The following is a 15,623-nucleotide window of genomic DNA, read 5'->3' as shown; positions in this document are numbered from 1 at the left end:
GTTACTCCCCAGGGCTGTGGTAGGACTGTGGACATTCCCACTGGACCAAGGAGTGATCACACTGGGGCTCAGGGTTGTTACTGCATGCTCCCACAGTCCTGCTGGGTCTCACTTGCCCTTTTGGGGCCACAGCAGAGCTATGGGCGTCTAAGGCAGCCAAGGGGCTGTTTGCCCAGACTTGCAGCTACACCGCCTCTGCACCTAGGTTGCACTAGCCTTTGTCCTTGGTGGGTGGGGCCTCCCCACTGAGTCTGAGCCCGAGACACTCCCTGGGGCTGCAGTGGGACTGTGGGCTTTCCCACTGGACTAAAGCGCAACCATGGGGGACTCAGGGCTGCAGTCACCTGTTTCCATAGTTGCGCCGAGGTGCACGCCCACCCTCGGGGCTGCAGCCGTGCTATGAGCGCATTAACCAGGAGAGCAGTCGCTCATGGGTACTGGGCTGTCCGGGGGCGCAGAGTTCTCACCTATCTCCACCTCCTCCCCAGGGGTAGTCCTTCCACTCTCCGATGTATTGCAGTGGAGGTCTCTCAGGCATCCTGAGGGGCTGTGTGAGTATCCTCCATTGATCAATGAATGTCCATTTAGTTGTAGTTCGAGGGGGGAGAGATAGAAGGAACTGTTCACTCTGCCATGTTACTGACATGACTCCTATAGTGTTATTTTTTAAGTTTACTATTTTTAAGTTTTAAGTTTAATGATATCATGCTATATATGGTCTAGGTTGTTCATTTAAACTCTTGTGTGATCATTTTTGTAGGAATTTACCATAAGTTACATATGCATACTCCTGTTGACGGACTTTTAGGCAGTTCCCTTTTAAAAATTATTAGAAACATATTCTTATGCATTCTAATTATGTACATACTTGAGTTTCTCTAGGTAAATATCAGAAAGTTGAATTGCTGAGTCATAGGGAATGTCCTTTTTCAACTTTACCAGATGCTGTCACATAGCTCTCCAATGTGTAGTAATTTATACTTCCACCATCAATGAACAGAGTTCCTTATCGAACTTTCTCTTGGAAGAAAGATATTATTTAGCTTTTCCTGCATTCTTACTTAATATATACATAAAGAGAAATTACTTAAACATCAAAACCTGATATCAGTTTTTCTAATTCTGGTATTTATTAATGTATTGGGGCAATGTTTTATTCTGCTTCAGATTGAAACTGCAAGTAATAAAATGGATCTGACCAAAGAAACTAAATGGGGTTGTATGAGGTCATTTCAAGCCTGTGCTTGCTACTCATTGGAGGCAGGGCATGGAGCAAGTCACGGTAACCTCTGTACTTGTCATGTCTTCTGCAGAAAATGATCTATAGGTTTTTATACCTTAAAATGTTTATGATTTTAAAGTCTTGCCTTAATATGCTAATAAAATATGTTTTTTCAACTTGAGGCTACCTTTTGGATTGGAAATAGAGCTTCCTAGTACTGACAATCTCTGTGTGATTAATCATATTTTTAGCATGTCAGTATTTATAGAAGATGATTATAGCACTTTTCCATTATGTAAATAACTATTGACCTCACATTAAATGAACATAGTCAAACACTGTATTTGACTTTTTGTAGCATGTCTCACTTCTTAAAACACTTTCTGGTTATGACTAAAAGTATAATAAAATATAATTGCACGATTTATGGGACAGATTTTTCCACAGCTATTTTCAGTCATTTTTCCAAAGAATTTGTTCAGTTTATTTGCAAATATGACATATTTATAGCATCAGTTAATGGATCTTAGTATGTGTCATGCCCTCTTTGGAAGTGACTGAGTTAGAATTTAGAGAATAATTTAAATATTACAAAAGTCATATCACAAAAGCAAGCCATGGACTTTTAAAAACTGACGTATTATTTCTTCCTTAAGAGTTTGGTGGGGTTCATTAGTGAAGCCATCTGGGCTTGAAATTTTCTCTAAGGAAGCATTTTAAGCTATAGGTTCAATTTATTTAATTACTATAGGGCTATTCAGATTATCCATTTCTTCTTTAGTCAGTTCTGGTTATTTGTGTCTGTATAGAATTTTGTTCATTTCATCCATGTTGTCAAATTTCTCACCATAAAATTATTGGTAATAATGCTTCATTAACTTTCTAATGTTTGCAGGGTCTGTAGAAATAGTCGCTCTTTCATTTCTGATATTAGTAATTTGTCCTCTTTTTATCCTAATCAGTGTAGCAAGACGTTTATCAATTTTATTATTAGAGTTTCATTTCTTTTTTCCTGTTTGTTCATTTTCTACTTTGTTGAGTTTTTCTCTTTACTATCTCCGTCCCACTGCTTTGGGTTTACTTCACTTTTTGTTTCTAGCCTTTAAGATGAAAGTGTAGATCATTGATTTTGGCTCACTCTTACTTTAATATAAGAATTTAAAGCTATACACTTCCCTCTAAACATTGTTTTAGCTGCATTATACGATTTTGGTATTCTGTGTTTTCATTAGCATTCAGTTCAAAATATTTCCACATTTCTCATTTGATTTCTTCATTGACCCATTGGATATTTAGAAGTATGTTGTTTAATTTCCTCCTATTTGAGGATTTTCCAAATATCGTTCTGTTATTGGTTTCCAGTTTACTTCTGATATGGTCAGGGAGCATACTATGTATCATTTCATTATTTTGAGTTCCTTGAGACTCGTTTTATGGTACAGAATATGGTCAACCTTGGTGGATATTCTCTGTGCAGTTAGAAATAGTGTGTAATCTGCTGTTTTGAGTAGAGTGTTCTTTAGATGTAAATTAGGTCCTGTTAGTTGTATCCTATCTGTAAACCAGTTTTCTGTCTATTTGTTCCATTAATTACTGACAGATGAGTGTTGAAATATCTGACTATAACTGTGGATTTGTTTATTTCTCATTTTAGTTCTGCCAGTTTTTGCTTCATTTATTAAAAATTCTGTTAATAGTTACATAGATATTTAAGATCATTACATGTCCTTGATTAATCCATTTATCCTTATTTCTCTCTTTATCTTTGATAATATTTCTTCTTCTGAAGTCTACTTGGTTTGATGTTAATATAGCCATTTAAATATTCTTTCGATTAGTGTTTACTTGGCCTATCTTTTTCCATACTTTTATTTTTAACTTGTCTGTGTTTTATATTTAAAATGAGAATTTTTCTCCACAGCGTATAGTTAAATATTGCTTTTAAAAAATCAATTTAAGAATCTGTGCCTTTTAATTTGATTGTTAAACCATTTATTATAAATGTAATTATCAGTATGGTTTGGTTTGTATCTATCATCTTGCTATTTGTTTTCTCTTTGTCTTATTTTTGTCTCTTTTCTCTTGGATTAATTATGTGTCTTTTGTAAGTCTTCTATTTTTTTCTCCACTATTGACTTATTAGCTTCAACTCTGTTTTATTTTTTTCTTAGAGATTGCTCTAGGTCAGCAGTTCCAAAACTTTTTGTTCTCAGGACTCCTTTATACTAAACGACCTCGTGTTGAGAACCTCAAAGAGCTTTAGTTTATGTGGATTACATCCGTTGATATTTATTATATTAGAAATTAAAATTCAAGAGGCTGGCCTGGTGGCATAGTGGTTAAGTTTGTGCACTCTGCTTCAGTGGCCCGGGGTTTGCTGGTTCGGATCCTGGGTGCGGACATACACACTGCTCATCAAGCCACTGCTCATCAAGCTGTGGTGGCATCCAACATAGAAGAACTAGCAGGACTTGCAACTAGGATATACAACTATGCACCAGAGATTTGGGGAGGAAAAAACAAGTAAGAGTGGCAACAGATGTTAGCTCAGGGCCAATCTTCCTCACCAAAAAACTACTAAAATAAAGAAATTAAAATTCAGAAATGAAAAATATTCTTTTTAAAACAACCATAATAATCTATTATGTAGTAACATAAATAACATTTTTTGAATTAAAAAAATTGTTTTCTGAAACAAAAACATTTAGCGAGAAGAGTGGCGTTGTTTTACATTTTTGTCAAAGTTCTTTAATTTCTATCTTAGTAGCTGCGTTCTTGTATCTGCTTCTGCTTTCAGTGTGTTATCATGTATCACATGTCATGTCACATCTGGAAAACTCCATTGTAAATTTGTGAGAGAATGGGAATGAAAAAGGTGAAGAGCATCTGAGTATTTACTGTGAAAATAATTTTGAGCTTCTCACCTCTGAGGAAGCTTTACTTCTGTTTTTATTATAAACTCCACAATAAATTTTTATTATTTTTACTTTAAACAACCATCATTTAAAGAAATTTAAAAGTCAGGAAAGTTTTTTTTTATATTAGCACACATACTGAGCATTTCTGACACCTCATTTCTTTATGTAGATCCAGGCTTCCATCTGGTATAATTTCTTTTTTCCTGAAGAACTTTCCTTAGCAATCTATTTAGTGCAGTTCTACTGCTGATGAATTCTCTTGGCTTTTGTTTTTATGAAAAAATTTTATTTCACCTTCATCTTGGAAGGATGTTTTCACTGGATGTAGAATTATAGGCTTGTACCTTCTTCCAGCCCTTTCAAAATGTTTTTGGTTGTCTTCTGGCTTGCATAGTTTCTGACAGGAATTATGCACTAATTCTTATCTTTGTTCCTTTCTACCTAATGTGTCTTTTTCTCTAATTTTAAGTTTTTCTCTTTATTGTGGATTTTCAGCAATTCAATTATTATGAGCCTTGAAGTGATGGTGGTGGTGGTGGTGATGGTAGTCCCTGTGTGTGTGTGCATACGCATGTGTGTTTATCCTTTTGGAATGTGTGGGCCTTCTTAGACCTAGGAATTTAGTTTTCATCAAATTCAGAAAATATGCAGCCATCATTTCTTTAAATATTTTTGTCTCCCTCCCCTCTCTTTATGACACTCCAAGTACATGATGTTAGATCCCTTGATATTGTACCCTAGGTTACTGAGGCTTTTTTTTTCAGTTAACAAAACAAAACAAAAACCTCTGTGCTTTGGTTTGGTTAGATTGGAGCTCACTAGTCTTTTTTTCTTCAGTGTCTAATCTGCTATTAATCCCACCTAGTGAAATTGTGCAAATATATATTGTATAAGTATATAGCGTATGTTTTATTCCTAAAGTTCCATTTGGTTCTTTTTTTAATCTGCCATGTGTCTCTTCATTATTTTCTTGTTTTCCTTTAAATACTTGTACTTCTGCTAGTGCCATCACATCTCTGCCATGTTTCTATTGACCTGTTTCTATTGACTTATTTTTCTCCTAATTATGAGTCACATTTTTCTGCTTCTTGGCGTGTCTGGAAATTTTTGATCAGATGATAGACATTGTGATGTTATATATTTGAGTATCTTGATGTTGTCAGGCAATTTAATTACTTGTGGAGTAGTTTGATCTCTTTGAGGCCTGTATTTAAACTTTGCTAGAGTGAGTCTTACCAACCTTCGTTCCAGAGCTAGATCAGCCCCACCTCTAGTGTGTGACCTCTGTGGGGTCTCTATGGAATGAATGCACCAGGCAACTCTCCACTCTGACTGGTCTGAGTTCAAAATGTCTCTCCACCCTCTGTGAGCTCTAGAAATTATTCAGCTAACAACTCTGCTGTCATTCTTTGCCAAGGTCTGTGGGATGGCCCTTGATGTATGTGCAGCCTGTTGCTCAGCAGAGACTCATGTGGACCCCTACGTACATTTATGGAACTCTTTTTCTGCGTAGCTTGCTTTATTCCAGAATCCTGCTTGACAACTTCTAGCTGTCTCAGCCTCCCCAAATGCTGATGTCTTCCTCAACTTACAAATGCTGCCAGGCTCTGTTTGGTTTTCATCCGTTTTTCCTGTAGTCTGGAAATTTCCTCCAGGCAGAATGTAAGGATGATCAGACGACTCACCTTATTTGTTTCTCTTCTCTTGGGAATCTGAGTCCTGTGTGCCTGTGGTCCAATGTCTGAAAACAGTTGTTTCATATATTTTGTCTAGTTTTTTAGATTAAGAGGCTAAATCTAGTTTTTATTATTCTATTCTGGTTAGAGGCAGAAGTCCATTTTGAGTTAAATATTTCTTAGGCCATGACACTGTTTTCTTGACCAATAATGACAAAAAATGTAAGACATTGCCACACTGTTGTCTTTTATTCCATCTTCCTGAATGACTTATAAGATGGCTGACTGGAGCCAGAACTTCAGCTGCGGCTGTAGAATATTGTCTCTCCATGAACCTTACTGCCATACATGAGGAGCTCTACATCTGTGAACTTTGAACAACTGGGCTTTATGCTTCAGATTCCAGATTCTAAATTATATCCCATCCCTAATTTTAAAAAATATCGCTGGGTGCTTTGTAAACTGTATCGCTTTTCTCAATCCATATGTCTCCTCTGGCTTATGACCCTCTGCATTTCGCACATCACCCCTAGAGCAGATGAGTCATGGTTCAATAATTGACAAACATGGGTTGAGATGCCTCAAGATTTCAACAAAATGGGAGTTGGGTAAACACGTGGTCATCCTACACTTGGAATTCCACGGTTGAAGGACCAAGTGAGACATTAGCTTTTAGATTTTTTTATTGTCAAGAATTAAGAAAAGCTAAATAAGAGTGGTCCAATCTCACTTGAAGCTTCTTGCTGAAAGAAAACTGACTGGATTATTTCTAGATTTGACTTGGGGAAGGGGTTGAAACTGAAAGTAGCCATAAGGACTCTAAGGTCTCAAGTTACTTTGAATTTGCTTTCTCAGAAAGTGATGTTTAAGCTTCAAACTGAGGTGAAGAAGTGCAAGTGGTTATTAAGGTTTCTTTTTTACCATCGTACTCTAAGCTTGGCCAGTATAAGGTGTTTGGGGGCTAAGGGAGGGAAAAAGTAGGAAAAAGTCAGGGAGCTGGGGTCGTGTGGGACACCACCACTGGCAGTGGGCAGCTGTTTCATCACATGTGGTCTGAGTGGATTTTGATTTAACCACAATTCTACAAATAGATTATTTTGTGGTTTGGGTACCAAGGGCCCCAAGGCATAGCTATTTAAATAATCATTAAATGATTTTTTTTTTTTCTGGGCAGGCTATAGAGTTGGAGCTGATTTTATTTTTCCTTTTTAGTAAAAAGGTCCATGGACATTAACCCCCAAACAGAGTGATGTTTAGATGCTGAAAGGTACATCGTAGTCTGTGACATCCTTGGCTTTCTGAACTGATAATGACCAAAATTTCAAGACAATAAAATCCCTTTCAGCTGGTAAGAAAGATGAAGCAGATCTATATTTTCTAACAGGGGGAGAGGTCCAAAATATAGATTTTTAAAAATATGTGTTCTGGAATGATAATGGTTAAGATAATTCCATTTTTGTGTTAAAAAGCTCTTTGCATATATACAAGTGATATTTGGTAGATGTATATAAGTTTAAAAATAATACATGAGTTGGTATATGAAGAGGAAAAATCTGGAAAGATTCAACTATTAACGGACTGTTGACAGTGTCTACTGCTGAGTTCAGTCTTGGCGGGAGGATGGATATCTCCCTCTTACTTTGTATCCTCCTCCGTATTAGTAATTTTAAAAGTTGACGTTTATTGAGCATTTACTAAGTGCCCAGAACTGTGCTAAACATTCTGAATACTTAGCATTGTCTCACTCAATCCTCATAGCCCTGTGGCTGCCCTCGAATGTCTACACTGGAGGTGCTTCCTGGTGGCAAGTTGCCAGGAAGAGGGATCTGGGTACTTGCCTTGAGCTGTGTTTGCATACCAACCATACCATCGTTATGCGTTTGTGCATTTTTTTAGGATGACTTGGTGGAGGGGGAGGGTTGCTGCCAGGCAACCCCTTGCTGCTGAAATTACTCATAACAATCCAAAGAAGTAAGTACTGTTATTATTCCCAATAATATGAGGAGATGAGGAAACTGAGGCACAGAGAGGTAACATAATTTGCCCAATGTCACACAGCTAATAAACAGCAGAGCCAAGATTTAAATCTCTATCTGTTAAAATGCATAGTTCAGGCTCTTAATCTGAATTTGTTACAAGACAATATTCTCGTGATTTAAAAAATATTTCAAAAATTCAAATGGCCAATCTAAAAAATATGATTTTAATACGTTCTAGAGCTATGGAGAAGGGAAAAAATTATTTTTTTAAATATATTATTGCTGGTAAAGGATATCAAATTAAAACAAATATCTAATGTGTTAGAGAGCACTGCTACGAATACTAAGTCAGATGAGGCCTTTTACTTGTAAGTTTTAACCAAAGATTAATTTATGTGACTGTCTATTTTTACCTTTTCTTTCCCTTTTCAACAGGAGAGATTTACAAATAGTATTTGAGCATCATGGAGCTTTTAGGTTCTACTGTAACGACAAGTTGTGCCCACCCTAGAGCAACACCAAGTGACTTTCTACCCGCCATCAGTACCATGGCATCAAGCTACAGGGCCCGCTTCCCCCACTACAATTTGGCACATGGCTTGAGCCTGCCTTGGAGACCCAGCACATACTACAGAGTGGCCTCCAGCTTGCCGACCCTGGCCCCGTACTGCGCCAGGTCTCAGAAGGTGTGCGAGAGCACCATGCTCCCCTTTGTTTCCAACAGAACTACCCTCTTCACCAGGTACACCCCTGATGACTGGTACAGGTCCAATCTAACCAACTATCTAGAATCCAACACTTCCCGGCACAATTCAGAGAGACTAAGGGTGGATACATCTCGCCTGATTCAAGACAAATATCAACAAACGAGAAAAACCCAGGCAGACTCCACCCAAAATTTGGGAGAACGTGTCAATGACATTGGATTTTGGAAATCTGAAATCATTCATGAGTTGGATGCAATGATTGGAGAGACAAATGAACTAACTGATGTTAAGAAAAAATTGGAGAGGGCTTTGATGGAGACAGAAGCCCCTCTTCAGGTAAATACAAGGCCCTATGAGAAAAGACACTGCTTTTTAATGACTGTAACACATTGGTTGAATTCCTGAGGTTATTTATCTATTGAATTACGTTTCGATAGAAGCCGACATCCTGTATAAATCTGTAACTGGTTTCAGTAATGGTAAAACCATTGCCGTTTTTATACCAGAACAACCATTTAAGTAGAGGGAATTCTGAATGCAAAGCAAAGGAGGCTAATTAAAGAGACACCCTTAGGGACACACAGTGTGTTATGGTGAAAACGCCTTCTTCCCATCTCTTAAATAGGCTGCTTGGTCACTGTTGTCCCTGGATTAATGTAAACAGTATTTGAAAAAAAACAACTATTCTTTTAGTCTGTGTCATGAAATACCTCCTATGTACATGTCATGATTCCATTTCCGGGCACAGTGACATTCTCAAAAGAGACCTTCTTAAGAGACAGAGTGAGCTTGATTCAACAGGGACATGAGGCTGAGGATGAGCCCATTGTCATGCTTGTGAAGGCAGCACTGCATTTGGCTGCTGGCCTCTGGCCAGGCTTTTGGGTGGGCTAAATTACCTCTAACCCTCTGGGTGTGGGATGGACCCTCCACTCCATTCTACCCACCAGCATTGAAAGAAGACTCTCTTTATTTTAAAAAGTGCAAATTACAGAAATGATTTCAGAAGGTGCATATATTTTGATGAGAAAAGCCAACACCATTCTTCCGCATATTTCACATGTGATGAGCATTTCTAGTAGGTCTTTGTCATGATGTCTGAAGTAGGAGAGTTTAGAGAATCGAGGAGCTAGAAGCCTAGAAGGTTGAGGGGTTTGTTGCAGACTCCTGAGCACAGTTCCTTCTTATTGCGCCCCCTCCCCACTAAACTCAAGCACACACAGATACACACAGCCGCCAGAAATCCTGAGAAAGGTCAAAAGTGCGCTCATGATGTCTTTTTAATGAACCCATCATGAATTGTTTTCTAGGCTCAGAAGCCCTGTGGTATTTTCTCTGGCCCCAGTTCGTTTTGAGGATTCCTGGTCTATTCTACACCCCACACCACCCCTAAGTACTTTAAAGTGTCCTTAAAATGACAGCCACGTACCCTCTGGATTTCCAGAGGAGATTCCGTTTCTTTCCTTAGGACTCCTTTCAGTGATGGTTGCTTTCAGAGAGATGGGTAGAATTTGATTTTTTTCTGCAATTTTTGTCTAGATGTTCTTGTCTGTTTGAGCAGTTCTATCAATACAGTATCAGGAAGTCCTGATTAAAATTAGAGTCAGTCACACAAACAGATACATTTCAAAAGAGAAAATACAGACGACCGACTAATATAGGAAAAATGTTAAAATTCAATAAAAATACAAATTAAATGAATGAAGTAACCAGTTTTGGCCTATCAACTTTGCAAAGATGAAAACTGATCAAACATCTAGGGTTGGCAAAAATGCAGAAAGTGGACACTTTCATTTATTGGATTGTGGACAAATAGAAACTTCCTAGAAAGCAATTTAGTAATACGTGTCAAAATAATCAGAGTTGCCCCTAACTTATTAACTCGTCTGCATTCTTGGGTGACCTACATGTTTACTACTACCTAACAGTAAACATAAATTATGCTATTAAAAAAACTAGAGAGTCACTCAAAGAGTTTGTTTAATGATATATCTGGATTACAGTGCACCTACTTTATAGTTTATGCTTTTAAAAAATTTAACATGATACAGTTGCCCCATGTCGTGAAATAGTCTTCAAAAAAAAGTATTTTAACAGTTACATAATGTCCTTTCATCCATAATTTACTGGCAGCAATTTAAGCTGTTTTCCATTAGAGTCACTAACATACTTTGTCTCAGAGTATTTCATGGTTGGGGCCTCCCCTTTAATGTCAATTTTAAAAAGCCTAATATAAAATTGTAAGGACATTATAACCTTTGTTTTATTAGAAACAAACAAAACAGTGACAGGGGAAGGGGTAAGTCATTTCTACTTTCTGTATTTTTTCTCTTTAACGGATAATGCACATTATTTTTATAGTGAAGAAAACAATAAACGGTGCTTTAAACATAGTCACTTGGATTATTTGCCTAAAAAAATGTTTTGGTATCTTTAAAGATAATCATTTGTTTCTTCCAAATAGAAAATATTTGGAAATAATATCTTTTTATTTTTTAAAGATTGGCACCTGAGCTAACTGTTGCCAATCTTTTTTTTTTTCCTGCTTTTTCTCTCCAAATCCCCCCAGTACATAGTTGTATGTTCTTAGTTGTGGGTTCTTCTAGTTGTGGCAGGTGAGATGCCGCCTCGGCATGGCTTGATGAGTGGTGCCATGTCCACGCCCAGGATCCGGACCGGCAAAATCCTGGGCCCCCGAAGCGGAGCGGGCAAACTCAACCACTCGGCCACAGGGCCAGCCCCGGAAATAATATCTTGAAGACTGTATTTCAGGTTATTTCTAGAAGAAATTAATGCCAAGTAATTTTCTCAGATGCCAATTTGTGGGGATCAACTAGATGCCACCTGCTTCATTTTGTCAACTGTCCGAATTAGGAATTTTTTCAAACTGCTTCGAAGAGCTGACTCTACCTGCTACGTGGCGGCAGGGGCTCACTGAGCTGTCACAGTCGTTTTCATGCCAGATTTCCACCAAAATGGCTTGAAAAGTTGGTATTGGGAGTGTCTGTTGACTTGTTTTAGAAACAGGTCATTAGAAGTGCTAGCCACTGGTTTTAGTCAGTTTGCATTAGTGTTTTCCATTACGTGTGTATCTGTAGGTAGCCCGAGAATGTCTATTTCATCGAGAGAAGAGGATGGGAATCGATCTAGTTCATGATGAAGTGGAAGCGGAACTGCTGACGGTAAGTGTCGGGGAAATGCTTCAACTGGAAACTTGGTTGCAAACGTGCGGTTAACGTACAGAAACAGAATGATGTCACATGAAGCCACTTTAAGTAAGGAATTACAGTATCATGTTTATGGCATTTAGAAAAGATACATTTTTTGTTATAAAAGTAATAGACATTCATTGAGAGAATTTTAAAATACAGAAAGGATAAAGAAAGATAAAAATCACCTGAAGTTCACTTAGCAGAAGTGAAAGTTAATTTTGGAGTATTTCAGTCTTTTTATTAATTGTACTTAGATAGGCAGCACCCAACTCAAAGACACACAGACACGTCTTTAAGGTTAGAATTATACTGAATATATGAATTTGAATAGTGCTTTTTCTTTTGCTGGGTAAATGCTCAATGATGTTTATTCTTAAATATAGACGTGGGAAAGCAGTGCATTTTTTTTAAAGACTTAGTTTTTTTAGAGCAGTTTTAGATTCACAGCAAAATTGAGAAGATGACACAGGAATTTCCCATATATCTGCTGCGCCCACGTATGCATGGCCTCCTCCATTATCAACATCCCCCACCACAGTGGAACCATAGTGCTTTATTTATTTAAAACTTATATTGGGGTAGTTTTCCCGTATCATTAGATATTCTTCAAGATATGATTTTAATGGTTACATAGTGTTCCACAATGTGAAGGTGCTATCATTAAAAAAAAAAAAATCAATCCTCTCTTTTTGAATAATTAGGTTATTTCCTTATCTCACTCCATTTTGTTTTGCATTTTAATACCACTGCAGTGTACAAAAATATTATTGATAGCTATGTATTTCTGATTATTCCCTTAGAATACATTTTTTAAAATGTCATCGATGTGTCAAAGGGTATATGCATTTGGAAAGCTTTTGACGTATAGCCAAATTGCCATCCGGAAGCTTACAGCTATGTCTGCACTACTGTGCTGGTCCTCCCATGAGGCTTCTTCCACTTTCCACCAATTAAGTTTGATTGAGTGCTCGGTTCTCTGATCTTCACTTCCTAGACTTACCCCACAAGATCTCTGTCCATTCTTTAAGATTTCAGCCATTACGTGCCTGGCACCCTTCCTAATCTCTTTTTTCAGCCCAGAGACTCTATTAAGCCTTAGATTTGCCTCCCTAAGTGCCCGCCAAACATAGCTACGTTGGTAACTCATTTTTTTTTTGGTTCACATTTATGAAGCCTAAAAGTGAACTTTTCTTTTACCCTGATGCCTTCTGCCTTCCCCTTTCTACTGGTGGTACTATTACTGGTTCTGTCACTCTTCTGCCTTCTCCTTTCTATGGATGGTAGCAAGGTTCTCCAGTCACTGTGGCATGGCTTGCTGACCATCATCTCCACCCCTGTAATCAATTTCCAGGGTCTGTAAATTTCTCCTCTGATTTGCTTGTTCCTCTCTCCTTTCCATTCCATTCTCCCTACCATTGTTCTAAATCATCTTTTCCTTCTTTATAGCTGGTTAATGTGAAATCTCCAAATCCTTTCCCTTCCCCCAGTTTCACCTGGATCCTTACTGCACATGATCACCAGTTTTCCCATCTGCCAAAAAACTTCCTTGACTGCCTAATTGCTATAGGAGAAGATTCACGTTGGTCTTGCCTTGTCTGGCTCTCACCCCTTCTCAGTCTCATTTTCCACTCTGACTTGCTGAATTTCTGCTGCAGCAAATCAGTTCACTGTCCCTGAACCAGCTTTGCAGGGTCCTACCTTTTCGACTTTGTTTGACTGACCCTTGGTAAGAAATGAATCCTGAGTAAGAAAGTACATATGACTAGCTAGCAACCTGGTCATCAGCATCCTTATAAGTCATCAAGGGTCCCTTTTAACATTGTGCTAAATATTTTTAGTGACTCATTACACTAAGGATGATAAGCAGAAGTTTTAGAAGTTGCTCTTTCCTCTATTGTTTGACTCTCTGAAAGAAATATGAGTTGAAATAATATACTCAGGAAAGCTTTGGCCTCTACAGAGAAGCTATGCAACCTACTTTGTAAAAGCCACAGCCCCTACTGCTGCATATTAGTGATTAGGAATAAGACATCCTGAATGAAGTAGCTTTACAACGATGGGTCCCTGCTCTGCTGTTTCTTCTTTCCTAGCCTCTGATGAATCTTGCAAGTCTTAAAATAATCTGTCATCTACTTTGTCACCCTAAATGGGGAGGAATTTAGCATCAAATATCCATTAACCTCTTTTTCTCACTGATCCTGAGATGATCTGTGTGAAGTAAATTATAAGCCACTTCTAACTACTTAACTTCAGTTTGCCCATGAACACCTATTGTATTTCTAAGAGACTTTTTTGAAACTTGGGTACTTTATTGTTTCCATTATTTTGGCTCTCAAACCTGGCTGCACTTTAGAATCACTTGATGAAAGTTTTCGAAATATCAGTGACTGGGTTTCACATCCAGCCATTCTGATTCAAATCTGGAGTGGAGACTAGGCATTGATATTTAAAAATATTCCCAAGGTGATTTTAATGAACAGCCAGAGTTAAGGTCACTGCTTTAAAACTGCAAAATATTGTTGATAGAAATTAGAGAAGATCTAAATAAATTGGCATACCATGTTCATGTATCAGAAGACTAAATAGTATTAAGATGATAGTACTTCCCAACATAATCCACAGATTCAACACCATTCCTATCAAAATCGCAGCTGGCTTATTTGTAGAAATTGACAACTGATCCTAAAATTCAAATGGAAATTCAAGGGATGCAAAATACCCCAGATAATATTGAAAAAGAAGAAAGTTGGAAGACTCTCATTCTTGATTTCAAAACTTACTACAAAGCTACAATACGTAAGACAGTGTAGTACTGGCATAAGGATAGACATATTGATCAATGGAATAGAATTTGAGAATCCAGATATAAACCATCACATTTACAATAAATTAATCTTCAACAAGAGTGCTGAGACAATTCAATGGGAAAGGAAGAGTCTCTTCAACAAATGGTGCTTGAACAATTGGATATCCTCATGCAAAGGCGGAAGCTGGACCCCTACCTCACATATATAAAAAATTGAGTCAAAATGGAACAAAAACTTAAATGTAAGAGCCAAAACTGTAAAACTCTTAAGAGAAATCATATGCATAAATATTTGTGACGTTGGAGTAGGCAATACTTTCTTAAATCTATACTAAAAGCACAATGCATAAACAACATAAGAAAAAATAGATAAATTGGACATCATCAAAATGAAAAACTTTGATGCTTCAAAGAACATCAACAAAGTGAAAAGACAATTCACAGAATTGAATAAAATCTTCACAAATCATATATCTGATAAGGGACTTATATGTAGAATATATAAAGAACTCTTACAACTCAAAAAAACCCCCCACAAATAACCCAATTCAAAAATGGGCAAAGGATTTGAACATAGAGTTCTCCAAAGTGGATGTGCAAATGGCCAATAAGCATATGAAAAAATGCTCAACAACATTAGTCATCAGGAAAATGCAAATAAGACCACGATGAAATACTACTTCACACCCACGAAGATAGCTATACTCAAAAATACAGATAATTATAAGTGTTGGTGAGAATGTGGAGAAATTAGAAACCCTCATGCACTGCTGGTGGGAACGTAAAATGATGCAGTTGCTTTGGAAAATGGTTAAACATAGAGTTACCATATGATTTAGTAATTCCACTCCTACATATTTACCCAAGAGAAAAAAAAGTACATGCCCACACAAAAACTTATGCATGAATATTCACAGCAGCATTATTTATAACAACCATTTGGAAAAAACCCAAATGTCTACCGACTGAATAATGATAAATAAAATGTGGTATATCCATACAATAGAATGGATGTTTTATTCAGCCATGAAAAGGAATGAAGTGCTGATATATTCTACTAAATGGATGATCCTTGAAAAATTTATGCTAAGTGAAAGAAGCCA

General features: G+C 37.4%; 1 protein-coding gene across 5 annotated transcripts in view; it reads left to right on the top strand.

Moving 5' to 3' along the window:
- TEKT3 (tektin 3) overlaps window positions 1-15,623 on the top strand; it is a 43,902-nt gene that overhangs the window by 7,219 nt on the left and 21,060 nt on the right. Inside the window, exons 2-5 of one of the 5 annotated variants that reach the window (XM_005597798.4) lie at window positions 7,029-7,083; window positions 7,713-7,787; window positions 8,231-8,838; window positions 11,601-11,684. In XM_005597798.4, coding sequence (XP_005597855.3) covers window positions 8,260-8,838; window positions 11,601-11,684 — 663 coding nt within the window. In that variant the 5' untranslated portion in view covers window positions 7,029-7,083; window positions 7,713-7,787; window positions 8,231-8,259. Of the gene's footprint in view, window positions 1-7,028; window positions 7,165-7,712; window positions 7,788-8,230; window positions 8,839-11,600; window positions 11,685-15,623 lie in introns of all 5 variants that reach the window. The other 4 variants (XM_070226588.1, XM_005597799.4, XM_070226589.1 and 1 more) reach the window with 4 other exon arrangements.

This window comes from Equus caballus, chromosome 11 (assembly GCF_041296265.1).
Source record: "Equus caballus isolate H_3958 breed thoroughbred chromosome 11, TB-T2T, whole genome shotgun sequence".
Taxonomy (NCBI): domain Eukaryota; kingdom Metazoa; phylum Chordata; class Mammalia; order Perissodactyla; family Equidae; genus Equus; species Equus caballus.
The sequence above is the reverse complement of the archived record's forward strand: the minus strand, read 5'-3'. Positions and strand labels throughout refer to the sequence as shown.